At 42.8% G+C, this 24,462-nt stretch overlaps 1 protein-coding gene across 9 annotated transcripts in view; it reads right to left on the bottom strand.

Annotated features, from left to right (window-relative positions):
- Positions 1-24,462, bottom strand: part of LOC103015693 (EF-hand calcium-binding domain-containing protein 11-like) — a 229,134-nt gene that overhangs the window by 48,135 nt on the left and 156,537 nt on the right. For 2 of the 9 annotated variants that reach the window (XM_057542748.1, XM_057542736.1), the window contains one exon: positions 18,943-18,994. The exons of 5 other annotated variants lie outside the window; for them this stretch is intronic. In XM_057542748.1, the coding sequence (XP_057398731.1) occupies positions 18,958-18,994 (37 nt within the window). In that variant the 3' untranslated portion in view covers positions 18,943-18,957. Of the gene's footprint in view, positions 1-688; positions 768-16,008; positions 16,040-18,942; positions 18,995-24,462 lie in introns of those variants that run through there. 2 more of the 9 variants (XM_057542746.1, XM_057542741.1) reach the window with 2 other exon arrangements.

Below are 24,462 nucleotides of genomic sequence, written 5' to 3' on the forward strand. Positions count from 1 at the left end.
GGGCTGTAATCCAATATATGACTGCTATCCTTATAAGAAGAGGAAATTTGGACACAGACACGCACATAGGGATGACCATGTGAAGACACAGGGAGAAGGTGGCCGTCTACAAGCCAAGGAGAGAGGCCTCAGAGGAAACCAACCCTGCCGACACCTTGACTTCAGACTTCTAGTCTCCAGAGTTGTGAGAAAATACATTTCTGCTGTTTAAGCCTCCCCAGACCATGGTACTCTTTGTTATGGCAGCCTGAGCTCACCAATACAATGGGACAAAAGAAGTAGGGCCAAGGATACGACGTATTTTCCATGGAAGATCCTTACCCTGAACCTTTTCTCTCATTCTAATAGACCTACCTCATAGATTTGTTTGTTCTGTCATCATAAGCAACAACAAAAACAAAATTTATTTTACTTCTCTGAGCTTGAGTCTCCTCATTTCAAAACTGGGATGAAAAGTCTCGAATTATTGCTCTGGAAGTAGATTTTCTTTTTTTTTTTTTTTTATACATTTACTTACTTATTTATTTTTGGCTGCATTGGGTCTTTGTTGCTGTGCGCAGGTTTTCTCTAGTTGCGGCGAGCGGGGGCTACTCTTCGTTGCAGTGTGCAGGCTTCTCATTGCGGTGGCTTCTCTTGTTGCGGAGCATGGGTTCTAGGCATGCGGGCTTCAGTAGTTGTGGCATGTAGGCTCAGTAGTTGTGGCTCACGGGCTTAGTTGCTCTGCAGCATGTGGGATCTTCCCAGACCAGGGCTCAAACCCATGTCCCCTGCATTGGCAGGCGGATTCTTAACCACTGTGCCACCAGGGAAGTCCCCTAGATTTTCAACAAATTAACACGAACTTGTCTCTTTCCCCTCTTCCATTCCCTATACAGTCATAAAATACTATGGCTTCCCAAGTATTTTTTTCATCAAAATATCCTATTAAGGTTTGAATTTAGTCTGGTTTAATCACTCACTATGTGACTTTGGACAAGTTACTGAAACTTACTGTTCCTCATAACCTGCTTCACAAGGTTATGAAAATGAAAATTCAAGTGACAATTATTTAAGCCTTCTAGCAGAGTGCCTGGTACATGGTAGGAGTTCCGTGAAGGTTGCTTTCCTCCTTCTAAAAGCATGAGCCTGTTATCCACCAGCGGAGAAATGTTTATTGCATTTGATATTATACTTGTTTTATTTATTTATGCCCCTCTTCACTCTAAAAGGAACTTATCACTTCAGGAAAATATCTCCAGGATAAATTAGTCTTCATAAGAGAAAAACAGTATGGGGTGGTAGACAAGGCCATGGACCACCTTCTTATAATGAACTCAAAAGGAAGTTCAGAGGGCTGATCCTTAAAGCATCCTGTAGTTTCATGACCTCAAAATGCAGTGGGAAGGAGTAACGCTTTGCTAGGGAGGTAGAGGTGAAATGAAGTCCTGCTTTGCAGCTCCTTTATGGTTGGACTTCACCCCAAAATAAATGTAAAGTATCTTTAGGAATGGATGAGTTGGTCTTCCCTTTTGCTTTTTTAACCTCTTTAAAAATTTAAATATATAAAAACTACAAAGAATATAACAACCAAACTCCCATATTTTACTACCTAGAATTAGAAACCATTCACATCTCACCATATTTGCTTCCAGTATTTTTTATTTTTTTTAATCGGGATAGAGTTGCTTTACAATGTTGTGCTAGTTTGTGCTGTACAGCAAAGTGAATCAGCTACATGTATACATATATCCCCTCTTTTTTGGATTTCCTTCCCATTTAGGTCTCCACAGAGCATTGAATAGAGTTCCCTGTGCTATACAGCAGGTTCTCATTAGTTATCTATTTTATACATATTAGTGTACATATGTCAATCCCTATCTCCCAGTTCATCCCACCCCCTTTTCCCCCCTTGGTGTCCATACATTTGTTCTCTATGTCCGCTTCCAATATTTTTTAAAGAAATAAAGTACTACATATAGCTAAAGTCACGTTTAACCAACTGATATGGAAGCAACCTCCAGTGCATTTGAACTGATCCTTCCAGAACACTGAAATGTTTATACATATACAAAAGATATTTGTGTAGGTTTGTGTGTGTGTTTCATGCCCATAGTGGTGAGTGGTGGCATATGGTACATACTATTTTGCTAATCAACATAGATTTTGCAACTATTTTTCAACTCCACATTGTTTTCTGAGTTGAAGCTGCATTGTTAGATGTGTATCTCACCCATTCCTCATGGGGGCTGTTTTGTGGGATGGATTGTGTGCCCCCAAAATTCGTATGTTAAAGTCCTAACCCTCAGTGCCTCAGAATGTGACTATTTGGACATAGGGTCTTTAAAGAGATAATTAGGTTAAAATGGGGCCATTAGGGTGGGCCCTGATCTAATATGATTAGCCCTTATGGAAGAGGAGATTAGGACACGGACACACAGAAAGAAGACCATGTAAGAACACAGAGTGAATACAGCCATCTGTAAGCCAAGGAGAGAGGCCTCAGAAGAAACCAACCCTGCTGACACCTGGATCTCAGACTTCTAGGCTCCAGAATTGTGAGAAAATAGATTTCTACTTTCTGTTTAAGCCACCTGATCTGTGGTATTTTGTCATGGCAGCCCGAGCAAACTAATACAGGCAGCAAGTATTCCACAGAATAACAGCCTACAGTGTTTTTAGCCATTCCCCTAGTGGTGGACATGTAGATGGAAAAGCATAAATACGCATCCTTGAACATGGCTCCTTGTGCAGGAGTATCTCTAGAGTAATACCTAGAAAGGAAATTGCTGGGTTATACAGGAGGCACATTTTCAAACTTTCAAGATGCTGTCAAATTGCTCTCTGAAGCATGTGTCAATTTACAGTCCCACTGACAGTGAATGAGAGGACCAGTTAATTCCCTCACATCTTAGCCAACATTTAATATCCTCAGACTTAAAAATTTTGTGCCAATATGATTGGCAAAAAAAGTGTTTTCTTAATTGCACTTCCCTAATTATATATGAAGTTGACTATCTTTTCATACGTGCATTGCCCATTCTTATTTCTTCTTCTATAAATTCTCAGTTCATATCCTTTGCATGTTTTCACTTTGGGTTGTATGTCTTTTTCTACCTGACTTGTGGGAATTATATACATTTTAGATAATAATCTTCTGTCTGCTATATAAATCCAGTTTACAAACTGTTTTATAAATCCTTCTCCCAGGCTACCACTTGTCTTTTAATCTTGTTCATGGTGCTATTTTGACAAAAGTTTTCTAATTAGGTGTAATCAGGTGTACCTCTATTTATAGTTTGTCTTTTTTGTGTCATCTAAAAAAAAAAAAAACCTTTCCTCTCCAAAATTCATAATTTATTTTCTCACAATTCTGGTTTTTTCTTATGTTTTCTTCTAATAGTTCTAGAGCATTTTCACCATGTTTAGATCTTCAGTATATCTTTAATTTATTTCTGTGATTGGGATAGGTAAGACTTTCTAATTATTTCCCCTGTGAGAGTCAACTGTCCCAACACCATCTACTGAAATAGCAGATAGTTACTCTAAAAAAAAATCTCAGTAAAGCACCCACAGACCGTCTCATTTTAAGTAGTGTAATTTTCTGATAACTCCTCCAAAATGTATTAGGAGGAAAATGTGCCCCTAGGTAAGTAAATAAGCTGACCTAAATGGGTATTTGGATATGAGCCAAGCAAATGCTAGAAGTTGTCTGCCAAAAGTGGTTTTGATGTTGGAAGGGTTGATGTCAAGCCCTTCTTCCTGACAGTCACTGCATAGTGGGACCAGGTGTCTCTCCGAGGCCATTCTGAGTGTGTAATGATTAAACCATCAGTGGCATTTAGTAGGCTTGTCCTTCCATTGTCCCTGGCAAGGGGATGTGCCTCCTGCCCACCAGAGCAGTGACCCCTGCATGGAAACCTCTGGAAGGACACGCTGAAGCCAGCTACAGTATTGTCTCTGGAGATGGGGGATGCGTGTTTGCGGGGAGGCTGATTTTTTGACTGAATTCCCGCCTTTTTCTTTTGGACCATATGCGTGTATTACCCACTCAAAATAAGAATTTCTTTTTAAAGCCAAAAAAGAAAAAAAGGCAATATGTCACTAAGACACTAAGTAAAACCAGGAGAAAACATCCCTGTGCTATTCTGTCTAAAAAAAAGAAACATAGACTGATGAGAATTTTGGAGGGAAGTAATTCAAATAGAAATTACACTTCACCTTAATTATTTGAATAATTTAGACCATTGGTCTTCAGATATTTCTTGGCCACAAAAAACTTTGCTCAAACTAGACCTTTCTCGGGACTTCCTTGGTGGTCCAGTGGTTAAGAGTCCGCCTTCCAGTGCAGGGGATGCGGGTTCAATCCCTGGTTGGGGAACTAAGATCCCACATTCCGCGGGGCAACTAAGCCTGTGTGCCGCAACTAGAGAGCCTGTGTGCCACAACTACAGAGCCCACACACCACAACTAGAGAGAAGCCCACCTGCCACAATGAAGACCCGACCCAGCCAAAACAAAAACAAAAACAAAAAAAAAACAACTAGACCTTTCTCAGAAGACCAACATATAAAATCGATGAAAATAAAGCAGTCTTGTTTAAAATGAGGATCCCCACTGAGGGTCTTTGAGGGGGTTCTGTGGGACCCCCCCCCCGCCAGGGCTCTTTAAGAGTACACTGAAAAGCCTCCTTTAAAGTCAAGGCATTTGAGAATTAGAGATAAGTTATATAATTCTCTTTTTCACTTTCTTCATGTAGTAATTCTATTTCATCTCTGAAATTCACAGTGTTATGTGTTCGTAATTCTGTAAACATTTCTTGAGTACATCTACTGTTTTCCAGGCCCTGGGATAGGCACCCAGGAAGAGGAGGTGGCATGGAGATGGTGAGGCCTGAGAAAAAATTTGAAGTGTGAGGAGGAGACAGCTGAAAGTCAGGGAGGGCATGCCAGCCCCAGGAGACTGCAGGGGAAAGCAGCAAGGAAGCAGGCTGGCAGATTAGAGGCGTGGCGGGGCGGCACAGTGTGGGGAGATGCACAGGGCATTTGTTGGTGGTGGCAGGTGCTGAAACTGGAGAGGCGGGGAGGACTGAGTTACTATGTGCCTGGTGGACCTTTCTAAGTTTGGACTTGGAAGGCCACGAGGAAGCGATTGAAGGGTTTTAAGCAGGAGATTGATACAGTCATATTTGTGCTTTGGAAGGATCACTCTGGCCCAAGTGAGCATTGAAAGGGCACGTGATTAAGGCAGGGAGACTGGGTAGGAGATTGTTGCAGATATCCAGTGAAGAGATGCTGTTGGACTGACCTGAAGCCGAGCTACAGAGATGAAGCAGAAGGGGGCTGACTAAGACAAGATGAGCTGGATGGTGTACAGAGGAGGAAAACAGAAGTGTCTAGATGATTCCTGGAGTTTGTGTTTGTATAACCGAAATGGGTTGGACAACCAGTGCCATTCAACACAGCAAGAAAGATGGGAGAAAGGATGATGAGTTCCAGTGGGGGCAGGTCTTGTTTGAAGTACCTGTGAGATATCAAAGTGGAGATGCCCAGTAGGCAATCAGATATCTGGTCCTGAAGTTCAGAGGAGAGATCTGGGATGGAGGGAACGATTTGGGAGTCACCCTGAGCACGATGATAATGGTGGGTCAAGAAGGTAGTTAAAATCCTTGAGAGACTGGAAACAGTACAGAGAGTAGAGTCCCAGGAAGGCAGGGGAAGAGGACCCTAGGAAGTAGACTGAGTTGGCTCAGCAGAGAGGAAGAGAATCAGGGAGAGTGGGGTTCAGAGAAACAAGGGAGAAAGTTTTGAGATAAGGAGGATTTAATGAGGAGGTTCAAATGCTGTGCTGAGAAGAAGAAATGAAAGAATTGCGATGATGAGAGAAGTGTGAGCTGCCGTGAGGTGAACGCGCTTCATTATTCTGGGGAGCCGCACACAGAATGACCGGGTAGAGGATTATCAACTCTAACCGCACAGTAGAAACACCTGGGGACTTTTTTTGAAAATAATAAATCCTGGGTCATAGATTTCATTGGTCTGAGGTGGAGCCTGGGCCAGAATACATTTTTAAAGCTCCACAAGAGAGCCTGGTGTGTGGTCACGGTTGGGAACCACTGTCCCAGTTATGCCCTATTTGAGCCACAAAGGATTGAAACAGGCTCCGCTGGGAGAGGTCAGATGACTTTCACGTTGATCCGTGCTGTTGGGATGCACAGGAAATGGAGTCCAGCCAATTACAATGCATCTGTGTGGACCCATGTCTTTTTGGTAGGGACAGGTCCTGAAATCAGGGGAATACCAAAGATGAATCCTCCACTGCTGGTGAAGGGAATTTCGCTGGCTTTCCCAGAATGTAAGAGATCTGTCCCCAAATGAGGCCAAGTTTATACCCACCAAACGTCTTTCTGGTTAATAATTAAGCTTTACCTGGTAATTTAAAAATTACACGTATTTTTCAAAATTTGAAAGGAATGCATATATAAGGATAAAAAAAAATACTACAGCAGTAACGTTCTTTCCCCTCAGATCATCTCTACCCACAACTACAACCCAAAGCCAACCACTGGACCATTTCTGTTTATGTGTCTGGTGGTCACCCCATAACTGTAAATAATATGCTTACCTCTCTCTTTCCTAATTTATCAATACTGTACCTTACCTATCAACAACAGAAGGTGAAAGTTTACTTACTCTGCTTTTACTGCCCCTTCTCCCTTTCAAAGTTTGGTAGTCTCAGTATTATTTTTAATTCTTTTTTGGGTTACTTTTATAAAAGTATACTTTAATGTACTTAAAATTCTATTTCTCATTCCATGAACTTGACACAGTATTTCTTAACTCCACACAGTGTGAGATGAAGATACCAGCTCCCCCGCTTTCCTCTTTCAACTTCTGTCAGTTTGATCTATGCATTTCCATTGTTCTGATTGACAGCATTACATTCTGTTCTGTAACCATAAGTCCTCTCTGCTTGGTCTGCCGGTTAATTCTGAGTTGAAAACCAAAAAACTGCATTTAAATTATTTTGAGTAGGGCTTCCCTGGTGGCGCAGTGGTTAAGAATCCGCCTGCCAATGCAGGGGACACGGGTTCAAGCCCTGGTTTGGGAAGATCCCATGTGCCGCAGAGCAACTAAGCCCGTGCACCACAACTACTGAGCCTGCGCTCTAGAGCCCGCAAGCCACAACTACTGAGCCCACGTTTCACAACTACTGAAGCGCGCGCACCTAGAGCCCGTGCTCCACAACAAGAGAAGCCACTGCAATGTGAAGCCCGCGCAACGCAACGAAGAGTAGCCCCCACTCGCCACAACTACAGAAAGCCCGTGCGCAGCAACAAAGACCCAATGCAGCCAAAAATAAATTTAAAAACCAAATTATTTTGAGTAGGTAGATGCTGTTCCCTGGAGAGCCAAGGACTGTGTCGGCACCACATTTCTTCTTTTTGGGTCCAATGTCACAACTCTTGGGTGACTTAGGGAGAGTGTTCCCAGTAGCTTGGTCTGATTCTCTTTCATTACACTCCATCAATGACTCAAAATCATGGTTCATTTTAGTTTGCCTCTTTTTGGATCATGCTTTTCTTGTATCTCTTTTCCTAGACTTCTCTTTTTGCTTGTTGAGAAAAGAAACATATTCTGCCTTCATCATGTCACAAACATTTCTGGCATCTTACTCATCCCATCTCTGGAAGAAGAATAATTGAATGCCTTCAATTTTTCTTCTTACAGAGAGATTTCTTGGAGCCCAATTACTTCCTGTTTCAACTTGAACCTGGGAAAAGGGGTGTTAGAGATAAAGAACACAAATATTTTGATCACTGCAAAAGGATGGTCTCACTGTAAACAAATCAATTTGCTGTGTATTCATTAGTCTTGTCTGAATTTAGTTAGTGTGACCTTGTCATGGAGATGCCAATTATCTATGGACACATAAAGAAGATTCAGGTTCTGGGTCTCAGAGATTAAGTATCTGACCCTGAAGGTAGTCACTCAGCCACCCCAAGAGTCTCACCACAATCAGCCAAAATCCTTCAGTGCATTTGTAGTGGATGCTGTGATGTGTTGCCAAGACACCCAAAGGACTAAGGCACTCAGCCCCTTGCCTCAATTCAAGACATCTCTGAAGGGCCATCCCACGTTCAGAGTTCCCCATGGGATGGGCTGAGGCCTCTTTTGCAACTGCTTTGAACTTCAACTTCTTTTACTGTCCAATCTTTCCTTCACTCTCTTACAGGTGTTGTTCCTACAAGTGCTCCCCAATAAATATCTGTCTTGAAGTCTGCTTTCTGAGGAACCGTACCTACAATCCTACTTTTCTCTCATACATAAACAAACAATAATATAAACAACAAATATAAACAAACAAACAAGAAGGTTAATTTCTTACGGGGATATTGGGTTATTATGGGAGGGGGTTGTTTTCTAGGCAGGAGATGGGATGAGGGGTGGGATTCAGTTTCAGGAGAGGTAGGAGGGGTTGGGATCCAGGACATCAAGGGATGGGAACAGGAACTAAGCTTCATCAGAGACAGGAAGGGAGGACAGTGGGGCGCTGAAGATGTTTAAGGGGATTGGAATGGGGGAGCAAGTTGAGGACGTGGTAATGATGGCTGTGACTCTGAACTTGCTTGAGGAGAAGATCACTCTATCTCTAACTTCAGTTTTTCCTCCTGTTATACCTGTACCTAGAGACCCTGACCGGAGGCGGAGTGGGGGTGGGGAGATGGGATGGGCGTGGACCTGAACTCCTCCCCCATGATGGTGCCCTGTCTAGATACTGCCAATGCCCTCCCTCAGGAGTCTGGTCCCTCTCTTTGCCGTGCCCTCCATCTCTCCAGACATAGGCCAGGGCCCTCTTTGGATGAAAGAGATCCCCCATTAGATACCATCAGGGTCCTCTTTGGATGGAAGAGATATACCCACATCCCAGTACCAAGCCGTGGATGGGACTTTCAGTATCACTTCCTGCCTGGACCATTGCCTCACCTCCCCCCACCTCCCCATTAAATTGTTCAAATTGTACTTGAACTTGACATGCTTATCAGCTTCCCACCAATGATGAGGGTGAACAAAATCTTTTCCTCCCCACAAAGACTGATCTGGTAAAAACGAAATTCTGAGGGAATCCATATTTTTTTCATTCAAAATGAGAACTTGAATCCCAAGGGGAAACGTGCAGCCTTGTAGCTTAGATCACCAGCTTTGAGAGGGGAGGGACCTCTCAGCTCAGAGAACACGCACCACGGTCTCCGTCCCACTTCTTGCCAGCTGGGTGACTTGGGCCAATAACTTACTGTCTCTGACCCTCAGTTTCCACATCTGTAAAACTGTCATAAGAACAGCAGCTACCACGCGAAGCTTGGAAAAATTTTATGGAAAATTAAATGAGACAACCACGAAGATCTGCTGGCATACTGCCTAGCATGTGGTAAGCACAAAGTAAATGTTACCTATGATTGTGATTATGATTACTGAATTTTAAATATCAGTAGATTGGCACTGATTTTTAGTTGCTAAAATGCTACTACCCGGGCCTTTGTGAGAAGTAGCTGTACAGAGTCAGCTTTCTGTTTTATTCTGATATGTTGTCTAATCCCTTGTTTCTCCTTCCCCTTCGAGGTTCCAGTTGTGGAGGTCCCAGTATGCCTTAAATCCGAGGAGGTGTCACGTGTAAATCAAAATCAAGTCTGTTTCTCTTTGGTAAATACTTACACTGCCCCACGCAAATGCCTGCCTACTCTATGTGGCAGATTCATCTTTTCAAACTGTCAACACGGAGATTGGTCTGTCAGCCCACACACATCCACGGCGTGGATGTCACATCTTGGGTGGTACTCAAAGGCCTGATCAGGTGGAGAACTTGTCCTTTGGGGACAAGGTTGCATTCCCCCTCTACCTGCTCTTTCTTTCCTACACGTGGATTTCTTTCTGTCATCTTATTTTCTCTTTGTCATTTTTGCTTTCTTTTTCTACACAAGTGTGTGTGTGTTTACATATTAAATAAGTAACATATGCTTAATTTAGAAAACACAGAAAAGCAAAGAGACGGGGGGAAAGTGTAATCCCACCGCCTTGGGTGTGTACCCTTCCAGAACACCTAGACATGCATACAATTTTTGTTTCCATGAAAATAAAATCATATAGGCTAGACCAATGGTTCTCCAACAGGGAGATTTCTGTCCTCCTCTCAGAGGACATTTAGCAACGTCTGGAGACATTTCGGTTGTCAAAACTGAGGCAAGTGGTGCTACTGGCGTCTAGGGTAGAGGCCAGGGATGCCGTTACACATCCTACAACGCACAGGCCAGTCCCACAGCAACTGACTGTCTAGCCCCAAAGGTCAAGAGGGCCAAGGTTAAGGAACACTGGTCTGGACCAGGGTTCGGCAGATTAAAGCCCCTGCTGGTTAGCTGCCTTTTTTTATAAATAAACTTTTATTGGAACACAAGACATCCATCCATTTACATGTTTTCTCTGGCTGCTTTTGCCTTAAACAGCAGCTGCGTAGTTGTTACAGAGACTGTGTGGACTGCAAAGCCTAAAATAGATGTGAACCACACATGAAATTTTAAGTTTTTCTGGTACCCAGAGTTTTTTAAAGTACAAAGACAACTCAATAGCGAAAGAAACAACCTGACTAAAAAATGGACCAGGGATCTGAATAGACATTTTTCCAAAGAAGACATAAAAATAACCAACAGGGATGTGAAAATGTGCTTGACGTTAATCATCAGGGAAATGCAAATCAAAACCACAATGAGATATCACCTCACACCTGTTAGGATAGCTATAATGAAAAGGCAAAGCTAAGTGTTGGTGAGGGTGTGGAGAAAAGGAAACCCTTGTGCCCTGTTAGTGGGCATGAAATTGATGCAGCCACTATGGAAAACAGTATGGAGGTTCCTCAAAAAGTTAAAAATAGAACTACCATATGATCCAGCAATCCCTCTTCTAAACTTATGTAATAGGAAATGAAATCATTGGTACTTCAAGGAGATATCTGTGCTCTCACGTTCATTGCAGCATTATTCACGATAGCCAAAATATGGAAGCAATCCAAATGTCCATTGACAGATGAATGGATAAAGAAATTGTAGTATATATAAACAATGGACTATTATCCAGCCTTAAAAAAATGAGACCTTGCCATTTGAAACAACATGGATGAACCTGGAAGACATTTTGCTAAGTGAAATAATCCAGACCCCAAAAGAAAAATACTGCACAATCTTATTTATGTGCGGAATCTAAAAGAAGTCAAATACATAGATGCAGGGAGTAGAATGGTAGTTACCAAGGGTGGGGAGATGGGGGAAATGGGGAGATGTCGGTGAGAGGGTACAAAGTTGCAGTTGTGTAGGATGAATGAAGTTAGAGATCTAATGTACAGTATGATGACTATAGTTAATAATGCTGTACTGTGTACTGGAAATTTGTTAAGAGAATAGATTTGTACTTTCATCACACAAAGAAATTATGTGAGGAGATGGATACGTTAATTAGCTTGACTGTAGTAATTTCACTCTGTATATGTATCAAAACATTATGTTGTATACCTTAAACATATACAATTGTTCTTTTTAAAAATAAAAGTAAATATATATTTAAAATGTACCAAGAGGCAGGTGAAATAAATTTGAATAGCATGTCCAAAATATTATCATTTCAACATTGCAATCAATGTAAAAATTATTAATGAGATAGTCTATATTCCTTTTTTATCCATACTAAGCCTTTACTTACAGCACATCTCAATTCAGACTAGCCACATTTCAAGTGCTTATGTGGCTCGTGGCGACTGTACCAGACAACACAGGACTGCACTATTACAAGCTACACCATTTACTTAATATAAAGGTCCTTTCATGTCCATGCTACATTTTTATATCACTTTTAAATGGCTCAATTTACTTAAAAGATCCCCATCTTTTGGATATTTATATTGCTTCCTAGTTTCATAATTATAAACCATGCTGCCATCAACATTCTTACATTAAAACTTTATACCCCATCTTTAATTATTTCCTTAGGATAAATTCCCACATGTGGGTCAAAGAACACACATCTGTGCTCAAATTTTTAAGCCTTTTAAAATATATTGTTTAATAATAATACCTCTCCTGACAAGGTTGTTATGAGGATTAAGTGAGCTAGCACATGTAAACCAATTTCATTAATTCAAGTAAGGTTAATAAGACTTCAAATAGTAGTGTCTTGCACATAAAAGCATTCTATAAATGTCATCTATTATTATTACTAGTACTACGTCTGAATCCATCTCCAGCACTGTTATACTAATTTATACCCCAGTTAACAATGTCCACGAACGCCTGATTGCAGTGCTCTCTCTCCAATACAATTATATTTATAGCTCTTACAAGTTTCATATGCAAAAGTGGCTTCTTGTTATAGTTCGTTTAACCTGACTGTAGTTCATTGGTTTTCTTAGAATTAGTTTTTCTTGGATAGACCTGTCACAACCTCAGTCTATATCCATGTATCTACCGATACTATATAAAATAGTTCAACTATATAGATACACATATATCTAGTTGGACTATTTCATTGAACTGTGTAGGACAATAAATGACCATTTGTATCAGTCAGCTTTCATTTGGTTATGTTGTTGTAACAAACAACCCTAACATTTCAGGGGCTTACAACAACAAATATGTATTTCTCACTCTCAGTCCATGTGAGAACCTGGGCTGAAAGAGCAGTGCCTATTGGGGTTATGCCTTTCTAATGGCAGACAGAGAAGAACAAATGATCAAGAGTAAGAGTGAAGTCTGCTATAACCTCTACCCTTACCTGTCACTCAATCTCTCCTGCTCGCATCTCATTTTGCCCATGACAAAGCAAGTCATGGCACCAAGCCCAATATCAAGGGAGTGGAGAAGTATGCTCCAACCATAAGACACACTGCAAGTCACATGGCAATGGGTGGGGATTGAAAGGGTGAGCAAACGATTGAGGACTAATATGATCCACCTCACCAGTCAAATCAATCCAGTTAAGTTAAACTGGTTATGTGGTTCCACCCAACTGAAGTCAGGAATCCTTTAGGACTCACTGTAGTCCCACAGGAGTGTTGTGGTCCCTGCCCCCTAAGGGGACAGATAACAGATGCTGAGCTTCTGAACTGCTTCCAAGGTGCTCTAAGGACAAACTGATCCAGAGGGACTAAGCTTAAAGCAAATATGGCTACATCTCCACTCCCTGCATGAAGGTACAATCAATGAAAAGAGCTTTGTACCTAAAGAAATCATTTCATCATCAGACAACTAGGAAATGATAAATCCCTGGATGATCTTGCAGCCATCAAACAAACTAAAGGTACCTCGATTCTCTAGGAAAGACGGTATGGCAGTCTCCTTAGAACAGGGGAGAGTGGTGTTCATATCCTGGCTGCATCACCTGTATGATCAATAGTTGCTATCATCATCATCATCACCATCATCACTGCCACAACCACCACCTTTTAAGGTCCAGCCAGCTGCCATACTCCTGAAGCCAGCCAATAGCACCCCGGTTGGCCAAAGGGGCATCTCCATCCCAGATAACTGACCCCTGTCCTAAAGAAATGAGCCACAGGCTCTGGTTGCCTGATTAATTGGAAAATCACTAAGCTATTTGAAACTGCATAAAAATGTATTTGTAAAATCCTAACACTAGATAGTTTCGGAAATAATAAGTGTGTAGTAAAATTACAAGCCTATTCCACTGCAAACGTAAAAGAAAGCATTCCAGGAATATGAAAAACGAAAAGGAGAAATGCCTGTTTCCTATGGTAAGTCACTTCATATCTGAATCATTTATTTGTATAACAAGCCCTTCTGGACTGATTAAGGGAACTGCCAATTACACTCACCATCCTTTCTTCAGGTTACAGAGAAGCACGACGTTTCTTCTTGCTTTACATGAGAGTGCCTGGGCTGGAGATGTGTGTCCTGGCAACCAGACTCTTCCCCATGTTTGTCCACCTCTGCAAGGATTCAGTGCTCAAAGGGAAGCACTTCTCATCCCGAACCAATGGCAGAGGAAAGAAAAACAACAGGATCCTTTCCATCCCACAGTGCTACTGAGCTTGCCTGAGCCTTTGAAAATGGTCAGAAAAGAAAGCACAGTATTTTCTTCTTTATGCATTTTTAAGCTCTAAGTCTTTCAAGGCCCAGTTCAAATCCCACCTCTGCTGTGAAGCCTTTCCAAATTCCCCCCAGTGAGCATGATTTTCCATCCTCTGAACCCCAACTTATATTTCCTGACTTTACCCCCATCTTCGGCACTGTCTTCACTCCTGGTAATGTTGGTTAACTTCTCAAGTAAACTGTTGCAGGTAGTGATTTTACAGATTCATTCCAATCTCCTTCTGGGGTTCAGAGCAATGAGTTCAGGGGTGAGCCTGTGATCCCAGCAGGACCATCCAGCATTTGTTCTGCATAATTAAAAACATATGTTGGAAGAGAGAAGCTCCTGTCTTCTCCTGGGTCATGAGCTATAAGGAGATTTTAAGCCTGGAATTTCTGAAGGCCATCTTCCCTGGACTTCTGCAGAAAGCCCAGACTGAGAGATGGAGAGCCCTAATGACATCGTTTGAACCCCTAGATCCAGCTATGCCTGAAATTCTTACCCCAGACTTCCCAATTACGTGAGCAAATATACTCGTTTTGCTGCTTCAGTGGATTTGAGTTGACTCTTATCTGCAACCTAAGTGACTAATCTGCTCACTCAGAACTCCTTAAAAAAAAGGATGCTTAAAGATTCTCTGGACCGCAAAGCCTCCAGAATCTTTCCGTCTTGCTGCTCTGCTCTTGTCCTTGCGCGGTTGAAGCTGACTGCCCCCACCTCTGGGTTCCAGCTGGAAACGGGTAGAGCACGCGGAGGAGTGCACAGCCAGTGTCTGAAGGCCCGGCTCGGGAGCTGGCACAACTACCTCCCTCAGAGCCCTGTGGTCAGTACTTAACATCACAGCTACACCGGCAGGGGCCTCTGGGACATGTAGTCCATCCAGGCAGCTGTGTGTCCAGCCATGACTCTTCCTGAAGGAAAGGACAGATGTGGATGCACAACTCTCCATCTAAAGCACACCAGCTGTTTGCAAATTAAAACAGTTGAAATGCCAAGTCTCCTTGAAGTGCATGCAAGGCTGGGAGTGAGGTGGGGAAAAGCCGCATCCTAAGTGAAAAGTGCTGGTGAGCTGAGCTCCACATGGTCCACCTCGGAGGTGTGTTACCAGGGCAACTGGGCTAAGCAGGAACTACATTTCCTAGCATGCCGCTCCCCATGTGGCTCCGCGCCGGGCTTGGCCACGAGAGAAGTGAGCATGAGGTCCAGAAGAGGGCGGTGAAGCAGCAGCCTTTACACGCTGAAGGTCGGTGCAGGGCACCGTGCATTGCCGCAGCTCTTCTGCTGCTCCCCTCTTGCAGGGGGCAGCGGCCTGCAGCCTCTCAGCCAATGCCCAGCCTCCTCTTTCAGATTTTCCAAGTCCTCGGCCAAGTGCAAGCGTAGCTGCACAGCACAGGGCGCCAGCAGCTTCTGTGGGTCACCCTGCATGGAGCTTGGACGCTGTGGGAGACAAACATGGGCTCCAGCCGGCCTCGCAGGTCCCAGCCTTTCTTTACCTTAACCTTGAGGTTTCTCAGCCTCAGCACTGATGCTGTTTTCAGCCAGATGATTCTTTGTTGTGTGGGGCTGTCCTGTGCATCGTGGGATGTCCTGTGCATCCCTGGCCTCTACCCGCTAGATGCCGGTAGCGACACTCAACGGCAGTTGTGAGAACCCAAGCTGTCTCTAGGCTTTGCTGAATGTCTCCTGGGGGTCAAATCACCCCGGGGTTGAGACCACTGTCGTCATATCCATGTTTCCTTCCCAATTTCCGGCCTTGTGACCTACAGCAACTTCAGGCCCACTTTCACACGCAGAGGCGAATGACTCAGAGACTCCTTGAGACCTCGCCGCCAGCTCCCACGGTCACAGTGTAACCCCACAGTCAGTCCCTTATCTCGTGTTCCTCAGGGCTGTTCCGCTCAGGGCTGCATTATGACGTTCATGCGCCCCTTCCTCTATAAAAAATAAAAGATGATATGCAAAGGCTATTTTGGTATAAAAACAAATACTATGTAGGCTGGATTTATTATTAGATATTCATTTTTATACTCATTTTAACTAAAATTAGAGCTTTTGTGGGCCCCTGCAAGGAAGGGGGAGCCCTAAGCATTGTGTCTTTGATAGAGGAGTTGGCCCTGGGCCTGCTTCTTCCCCCGGAGCCTAACAGGTGCTCTCACTTCCCACAATTATCTTCTTTGTAATCAGAACAAAAACACATGCAGCAGTGATTTGCTTCTTTCAAGACCAGCCTGAGTTCAGGGGAGGAACTCCAAGTACTCGAGGCTGCAGTCAATGGGAGCAGGGCAAAATTGGGCGAGGGCCCTCCACGAGTCTGCCTCTTAGCCCACTAGCTGGACCAACAGAAATGACGGATGCAATTTAGGGAATTCGGGGCAAAAGATGAGTGTGAAATAAAACTCCCTTTTAAAAGCACATCAAGGAAAACACGTGTGTCTCAAGGTGAAATTGTAGACATGTGTTTGCTATGTATTTTCCATTAGATTGTTAATAATCGGATATAAATCATCCAGTGCAATCAGATGGACCAATCCCGGGGTGCCTTTCCCCACCACTGACGGCTGTTTCTGATTAGCACGGAGCCCCCTGCCCTGACGAACAATGGTCTCTTCTCGGGCCCGTGGACGACAGGAAATTAAGCCATCAGGCATCTTGCCTATTATTCTCACGCTATCCTCAAGCTGTAAATCCATCAAATATGAAAGGCAGAAATATAAATGGGGGCCAAACAGGAGGAAGTTGGAGATGCAGTTTTATTCCACACGTCTCTCAGAAAGTTTGTCCACAAATGTTCAGTATTCACTCTGGAATTAAAATACCCACTTTACAGCAGATGTTTTATAGACGGGCACCACTGTAGATGGTAAGAAGTTCGTATCAGAGCACCAAATATCTCCTTTAGCAAGAACTCTGCTTTTATCTATGGAAATATCAGGAAATCATTTTGAGTCGAACAACCAAAATAAAGGCAGTGGAGTTTGAGATAAATGTTAGGAAAATTGCGTAAAACATTATATCAAAACCCTTGGCACTGTCAAAAAGATTTCTGAATCCAATGAGTAGCTGAAGAAGAGAATTCAATTGCATTTTTTCACTTTGTCTGCCAATTTTATAGCACTTCATTTAAAATGGAATCTCTAAAGAATCAATTCAAATTAGCTTTACAGTTTTCCCCCAAAGAATCTGCTTTAAAATAAATTGAATTGGAGCATGTGACATAATATGTGAGCATAAAATTCATGTTAACTAGTCCGACGGAAAAAAGTTCTCATAATAAGGAAACAAATAATCTGCACATGACTGAGCTAAAAATAGTCTTTAGACTGTCCGTTTCAAAATTGAACAAAAATAGGGAGAGTTGTTATAATAATGATATGGCACATTTCCTCCTAATGAAATGGCCTTGAATTCTGTAATAAATTACAGAAAGAGAATCCTCTGGGCAAAAAGAAAAATACCAGACATGAGTTGCTGTCATAAATAGAGCGACAGCAATGCAAATACCTTCCAGCTGGGACTGAGCAGCCTCTGCTGGAGGCTTCATTACTGAAGACAGGGCTGAGCTGGGGTGAACAATAGAGTGAAGATGATCCTTCATCATCTGTGGTCCCCTGTTTATAAAACAGCTTCTGCTGCTGTATTTGCTTTGTTCTGATCAGGTATATTGAGTATAAATATTTATCTGAAATCTCTTTATAAAGTTTATTAGGAGTCTTAGGCTCCTTGAGAATAGGGACAATAGCTTATGTGACTTGGTAACCACCCGTACCTATCACAGCATCTGACACGTGGTAGGAATCCCATACGTGTCTGAGGGAGGAACATAAGAATGAATAAATCAATGAATCAATTTAGCGTTAAAATCACATTAAACTTAGTTATTATACCTTTAAAAATTTTTTACAGTTAAGTTGGGAAATGTACTGTTAGTTTAATTAAGGAGGGGATAGTTGGGTTGTGGTGATTTTTTTTTTCCTCTGTTGAAATCAAGAAACAAATACTTAGGTTTATCACTGAATAAGGCTTGATGGAGATTCATTTTTTTTTAATTTAATTTTTTAATGTATTTTATTAAAGGACAGTTGATTTACAGTGTTGTGTTAGTTTCTGGTATACAGCAAAGTGATTCCATTATACATATATATAATAGTTTACATCTGCTAATCCCAAACTCCCACTCCATCCCCCCTCACCCTTCCTTGGCAACCACAAGTCTGCTCTCTATGTCTGTGAGTCTCTTTCTGTTTTGTAGATAAGTTCATCTGTGTCGTATTTTAGACTCCACATATGTGATATCATATGGTATTTGTTCTTTTTCTGACTTACTTCACTTAGTATGATAATCTCTACATCCATCCATGTTGCTGCAAATGGCATTATTCCATTCTTCTTTATGGCTGAGTAGTATTCCATTGTATATATGTACCACATCTTCTTTATCCATTCATCTGTTGATGGACATTTGGGTTGTTTCCATGTCTTGGCTATTGTGAATAGTGCTGCTATGAACATTGGCGTGCATGTATCTTTTTGAGATATAGTTTGGTCTGGATATAGGTCCAGGGTTGAAATTGCTGGATCATATGGCAACTCTATTTTTAGTTTTTTGAGGAATCTCCATACTGTTTTCCATAGTGGCTGCACCAGTTTACATTCCCACCAATAGTGTAGGAGGGTTCCCTTTCCTCCACACCCTCTCCAGCATTTGTTATTTGTAGACTTTTAAATGATGGCTATTCTGACCAGTGTGAGGTGGTACCTCGTAGATTTGATTTGCATTTTTCTAATAATTAGCGATGTTGAGCATCTTTTCATATGCCTATTGACCATTTGTATGTCTTCTTTGGAGAAATGTCTATTTAGGTATTGATGGAGATTCTTTACGGCCTTGCCTGAAAGTAACCATACATGAGAAGTTTATCTTAATGGGACCCAATATCTTGGAATTTAGCTATGTCTTGAAGTATGGGCCAGTCCCTCTTTCCACAACACCCATTTGAGCTTCCTTGCTTTTCCACCTTACCTATCCTTCCATTCTTCAATCCACCCATGCATCGGTCTATAGCCATCTATCTGATCATCTGTCCATCAAATACTTAGGGGTACAGTGATGAACAATAATAAGAGCTAACATTTATTGAGTACTTACTCTATGTCAAACACTGTTATTAACACTTTATGCTAATTAACTCATTTAATCATCCATCATACGCTTCTATGAAGGATGTACCATCATATTCCACACTTAACATTCAAAGCAACTCAGGTGCAGTGAGATGAAACATCCTGTCCAAGATCACATCACTAGGAAGTAGGGGAGTCAAGATTTGAACCCAGAGGGTCTGGCTCTAGAACTACCAGTCTGCTGCACTAATTAGGCAGAAATTCTCTTGACCTTCACAAACTTTATATTCTAGGGGAGAAACAGAATTTAAACACATAATTATGTAATTTTAACCGTTAACTGCTTTGAAGAAAAAGTATAGGTGTTACAAGAGTATGTAAAAGGGACATGTAGCCTAGTCTGAGGAATTCAGGAAGGCCTTGCTGCTGAGGAAGTTGACCCTTGGGTTGAGCCATGAAGGGTGGGTGGGTGGTGAAGCATAAGCAGGAAAGAGTGTTCAAGGCAGAACAGCATGTGCAGGGGAAAGAGGTATCTGTGCTGAGGACCCATGGGGCCTTTGGTGTCTACTGATGTCAATATGATCAAAAGTCAATTCTAACATGAGCCTCTTCTGATGCTCTCCATCCCACTGACTTGCACCTAGGTAACCCAGTTACAGAAGGCAGACATCTCCAGTTAAGGAGACAGCCTTGTCATCTTCTCCCTCACCCAGTGCCCAGCATATCCACTCTTGCCATCCAGTGCCACCAAATTTAACCCACTGTCCCCATTGATCTATCAGATCCACTTGTTTCTTTCTGATCCCACCCCACCTCCTGAATACAAGCCACTTTCATTTCTTGCTTGGATGTCTGCTGCATTCTCCTGTATCCAGCACTCTTCCAGAATGCACTCCAGAACCCCTCACATCCGTTGTCCACACTGCAGCCAGACTGATAATTTCCAAAGGCAAAGCTGGTCATTCCACCTCTGCCCTCACTAAAAACCTCCGATGGTCTCCCATTGCTCTCGAGAAAAAGACAAAATTCCCTGCCCTGGTTTAGAGGGCCCTGCATGGCCTGGCTGTCCCCACTGACAATGTCAGTGTCATCCTCGCCCCATGCCGTGTCTCACAGCTCCTCAGCCACCATGGTTGCCTCCCCTTGGTCTCTGCTCCCTGCCATGCCCCTCCCACCGGGAGGCTTGGCAGTGCCCTTCCCTCTTCCTGGAATGCCCTTCCCCTCCACTGTGTTTAGTTAGCTCTTAATCATCCTTTAGATTCCCATTTAATCCTCAGCAAGCCCACCCTATGTCTCTGCTTGGGTACCCAATAATATCTGACCTTTCCCCATTAACATCTCCGTCTGAACCAGATTACTCTCTGTTATGGCTGAATCGTGTCCCCCAAAATTCATATGTTGAAGCTCTAACTCCCAGTACTCCGAATGTGACTGTTTGGAGATAGGGCCTTTAAAGAGGTGATTAAGTTAAAATGAGGCTGTTAGGGTGGACCCTAATCCAATCCGACTGGTGTCCTTGTAAGAAGAGGAGATTTGGACACAGACATGCACGCACACAGAGGAAAGACCATGTGAGGACACGATGAGAAGTCTGCCATCTGCAAGCCAAGGACACAGGCCTCAGATGAAACTAAATCTGCTAAAACCTTGATCTTGGACTTCTAGTCTCCGGAAGTGTGAGGCAATAAATCCCTGCTTTTTAAGCCACCCGGTTTGCAGTATTTTGTTATGGCAGCCTGAGCAGACTAACCCTTTCTTTCATAGCAGCTGTCATAGTTAAAGTTAGTTGTCAAAATTAGTTGCAACTTAACTTTCATTTCATTATTTGATTGCTGTCTCCCTGATAAGAACGCAAGCTCTGTAAGGACAGGAACTGGGTCTGGTTTTGCCCACCATGGTATCGCCAGAACCTGGCACAGTGCCTGGCATATAGTAGGTGCTCAGTAAATACTTGGGGCATGAATGAATGGACAAGTAAAAACATATGAGTGAGTGGACGAACACACATGGAGAAGAAACAGTAATTACACAGTGGTTTTACCTTTGGAAAGATTCACTTTGGGCCTGGGCTGCGTCTGGAAGCAAGGGCACCTTGTCCTGGCTAATATGAGTATTAACATGCATTTATGTAATTTCACTAGATACAGCAAATTCCTGGAATTTCAAGCTTTTAGTCCCTCAGAGCAACACTGTTCAGTGAAATTTAATCTCATGGATTTTATTTTTAAAGAGGCAAATAACTCTCTCTAGGGTAAAAAAAAAGATAATTCTAAGAGACATAAATCCAATATCCTTGCAATTGGAAGAAAATATCTTGTTTGTATCAAACCATGATAAAAAAGGGCATGCTTGATTAACGGCATGCTTGATTTCCGCTTGGAAAATGTCCTTGCTGGTTTCCACGGGACAATGACACAGTGAGAGCAGCGTGGAATCACCACACAGGAGGGAGGGTGGGACACACGTGAGAATTTCTGTTGCAGTTTTAAGAGGAGTCTTCTTTTCTGAGAAACTCATTATTCACTTAATTATTCATTCTGTTTATTTACTGTAGAGTTATTACACATAAATATGGTGCAAATCCCTGGAATCCTCAAACACCAGATGCCAGTTTCCCTCTGCAGTCCCAAAAGACATAGCCAAGCCATCACTGTGAGAATTAAAACAACAACAACAACTAAAACCCAATTAAAATTGTGCCAGCATGTTCATTTCCAAAATAAAAACCCTGGGAATGAATAAGCTTTTAGTCACTCCCCTGACTGCTTCTGCAAAAGAACAAACACAAAAAACTTTAAACTAAAACTGGCATATAATTAGTATTTAAATCACAGTTACAATGAACCTCGTATCTGCACAGAAAGGGCATTGGCTGAGTCAACGTCGTATTATTTCTCCCATTTTCAAAAATCACGTGATTGAAGAAAATGGCATTTCGCTTTTCAGAATTTCTATGTGTCTGGCCAAAGCCCAACGATGGCGGAGGAAGAAGCCAAGATGGCGACGTGAAGTTCGGGGTCTTGGAATCCACAGGTTACACAACCTCTTCCTCCTCATGATGTGAGGGGGCCTCACACCCAGGTGCGTCTCATCCACCTGAGTATAAGACTGGGCACAGGAGGGGATGAACACGCAGCCCATGTTCTTGGAACAAAGGCCAACAGAGCACAGAGGAGGCCTGTCTCCTTCAAGAAACTGCTGGGAGTGCAGAGAGAACCACACGACTGAGGGCAGTGCAGGGCTGACCGCGGGGCTGGAGGACGCGTGTGTGTGTGTGGGGCAGGAGGAGAGGTCGGGTGTGTGTGTGTGCACGTGTTTACAAGTCACCAGTCCTCAGGTGATACTGGCTCCACGAAGAACCAAGTGGACTTTCTGATGAGCGGGTGGCTGTGGTCACCTCCACTGGAGAGTCGCAGAGTGATGGGAGATCTGTCTGGCCTGCTACACCCATACCAAATCACAGTCTGCCCCGGGGGGCACTGTGAGACCCGAGGTAACCTTGGAGGTGCAGGCAAATGAGTGCGTTAGTGGAAATACGTGAAGCTCTCTGGATAGGCCAGAGGCCTGCAGTGCCTCCCCTAACCCAGGGCTCAGACCCGAAAGGCCAGGGGTCTCCATTCTCAGCGTTGTGGTTATAAGGGTGGGCTCAGAAGACAGGCCGTCCGGGTTCATATCCCAGGTCTGCCACTGACCTTCCCTCCTCTGTGCTTATTCCCCATCTTGACAATAAGGATAATGCCTCTGTCTTAGAGTTGCCACAAGAATTATCTGTGACAGTGCGTGTGAAGTGCTGACAGCAGTGTCAGCCAATGGCAGGCATCTACTAAACACTGGTTTCTACCATCAGTGCTGGTACGTTCCAGTCCGTGTGGCAATTTATCACAGGACTGAGCTTTGTAGTAACACTGTTGTTTTCTACTTTGTATTTCCAAGGCAGCTGATAAACTGTTCGTTTCACTCCTGAGCAACAAGAATGTTGCTATTCCTGGCACCTCAGATTAAAATAAGTTCATTGCCTCCTGTCTCACAATGCCCATGGCCATTTTTGTTACCTGTTGCAAATATTTTCTAGTCACGTAGCCTAATCTGGGGCCTTTTTGCTGAGAAGGCAAAAACATTTTCTAATCTTTTTGGCAACCACAGTGTAAAGTATCAGGTCCACAAAAACACAAAAGGTCTTCATTACTAATATATGGAATAGGAACTCTGTATAATATTTCATTATTGCTTTCTTATTAACATAACATTAATAATCTGTTGCTGCTTTAATAATTCCTGGGCATGAAAGCCTGGTACATTAAGTTATGGCTAAGATTAGATATACTAAACAGTTACCTCCATGATATCATGAAAGAAACATGATAGAGCTGAGAAAATCAATTTAAATTAAAATAAAATCATTCTGTCTTATGCTTCAGTTTTCAAGGCAGCTGCTCTTAGATCAGCTCTGACGTGATCTCACTATCTGAGGTCTGAAGTTAAGTGGGTGCACCCCAGGCCCTTCCTTCCGGGTGTTTCAAGTCGAGCTGCTCAGTGTCTTCACTTGGGTGGGACAGGGGTGCAAGGGGAGATGAGGAAGCAGGGGCAGATGGAGTGGAAAGTTAAGTGTGTGGCTTATGAGTTTACAGTCACACCACCAGTCAAGTTAGGTACCAGGGACGGTAAGATGGCAGCATGTTCATAAGACATAAAAACATCGAACTGGAAGATCGCTTAGAGACAGCTAATCAATCATTTCCCAAAGTATAATCCATGGAACATTAGTTCTTTAAGATGGCTCTCTCTATATCCTCACGTGCACATAAACACACACACACACACAAACACAGAATTACATGGTCCATCAAATAAGTCTGAGAAACTCTGCATTCTACCCATTCCTTGGAGTGTCATAACGGACTTCAGCATTTTAAAGTTTCTGTGAACTCCTACAGTAAGAAAACACCCATTTGTCATGTTTGACCAAGTATTTCCCGAGCTTCCTTGGCCACGGCACCCTTTGTTCATATAACACTTATTTACATCTAACAGGCAATGAGCAATCTTATCGAAGTCAACCTCCTCCTTGAAATTGATGAGCAAGAGGAAACTGAGGCCCAAGAAAAGTGTTTGACTTGCCAAGGAGCATCATTCAAACACTGAGTGGAGAGGGGAATTCACATCTTCGGATTCTTAGCTCTGCCTCTCAGAGAAACTTCCCTCTCATTCAGCAATGTATGCAAACCCGTCATGCACA

This window comes from Balaenoptera acutorostrata, chromosome 3 (assembly GCF_949987535.1).
Source record: "Balaenoptera acutorostrata chromosome 3, mBalAcu1.1, whole genome shotgun sequence".
In the NCBI taxonomy this organism is placed as follows: Eukaryota; Metazoa; Chordata; class Mammalia; order Artiodactyla; family Balaenopteridae; genus Balaenoptera; species Balaenoptera acutorostrata.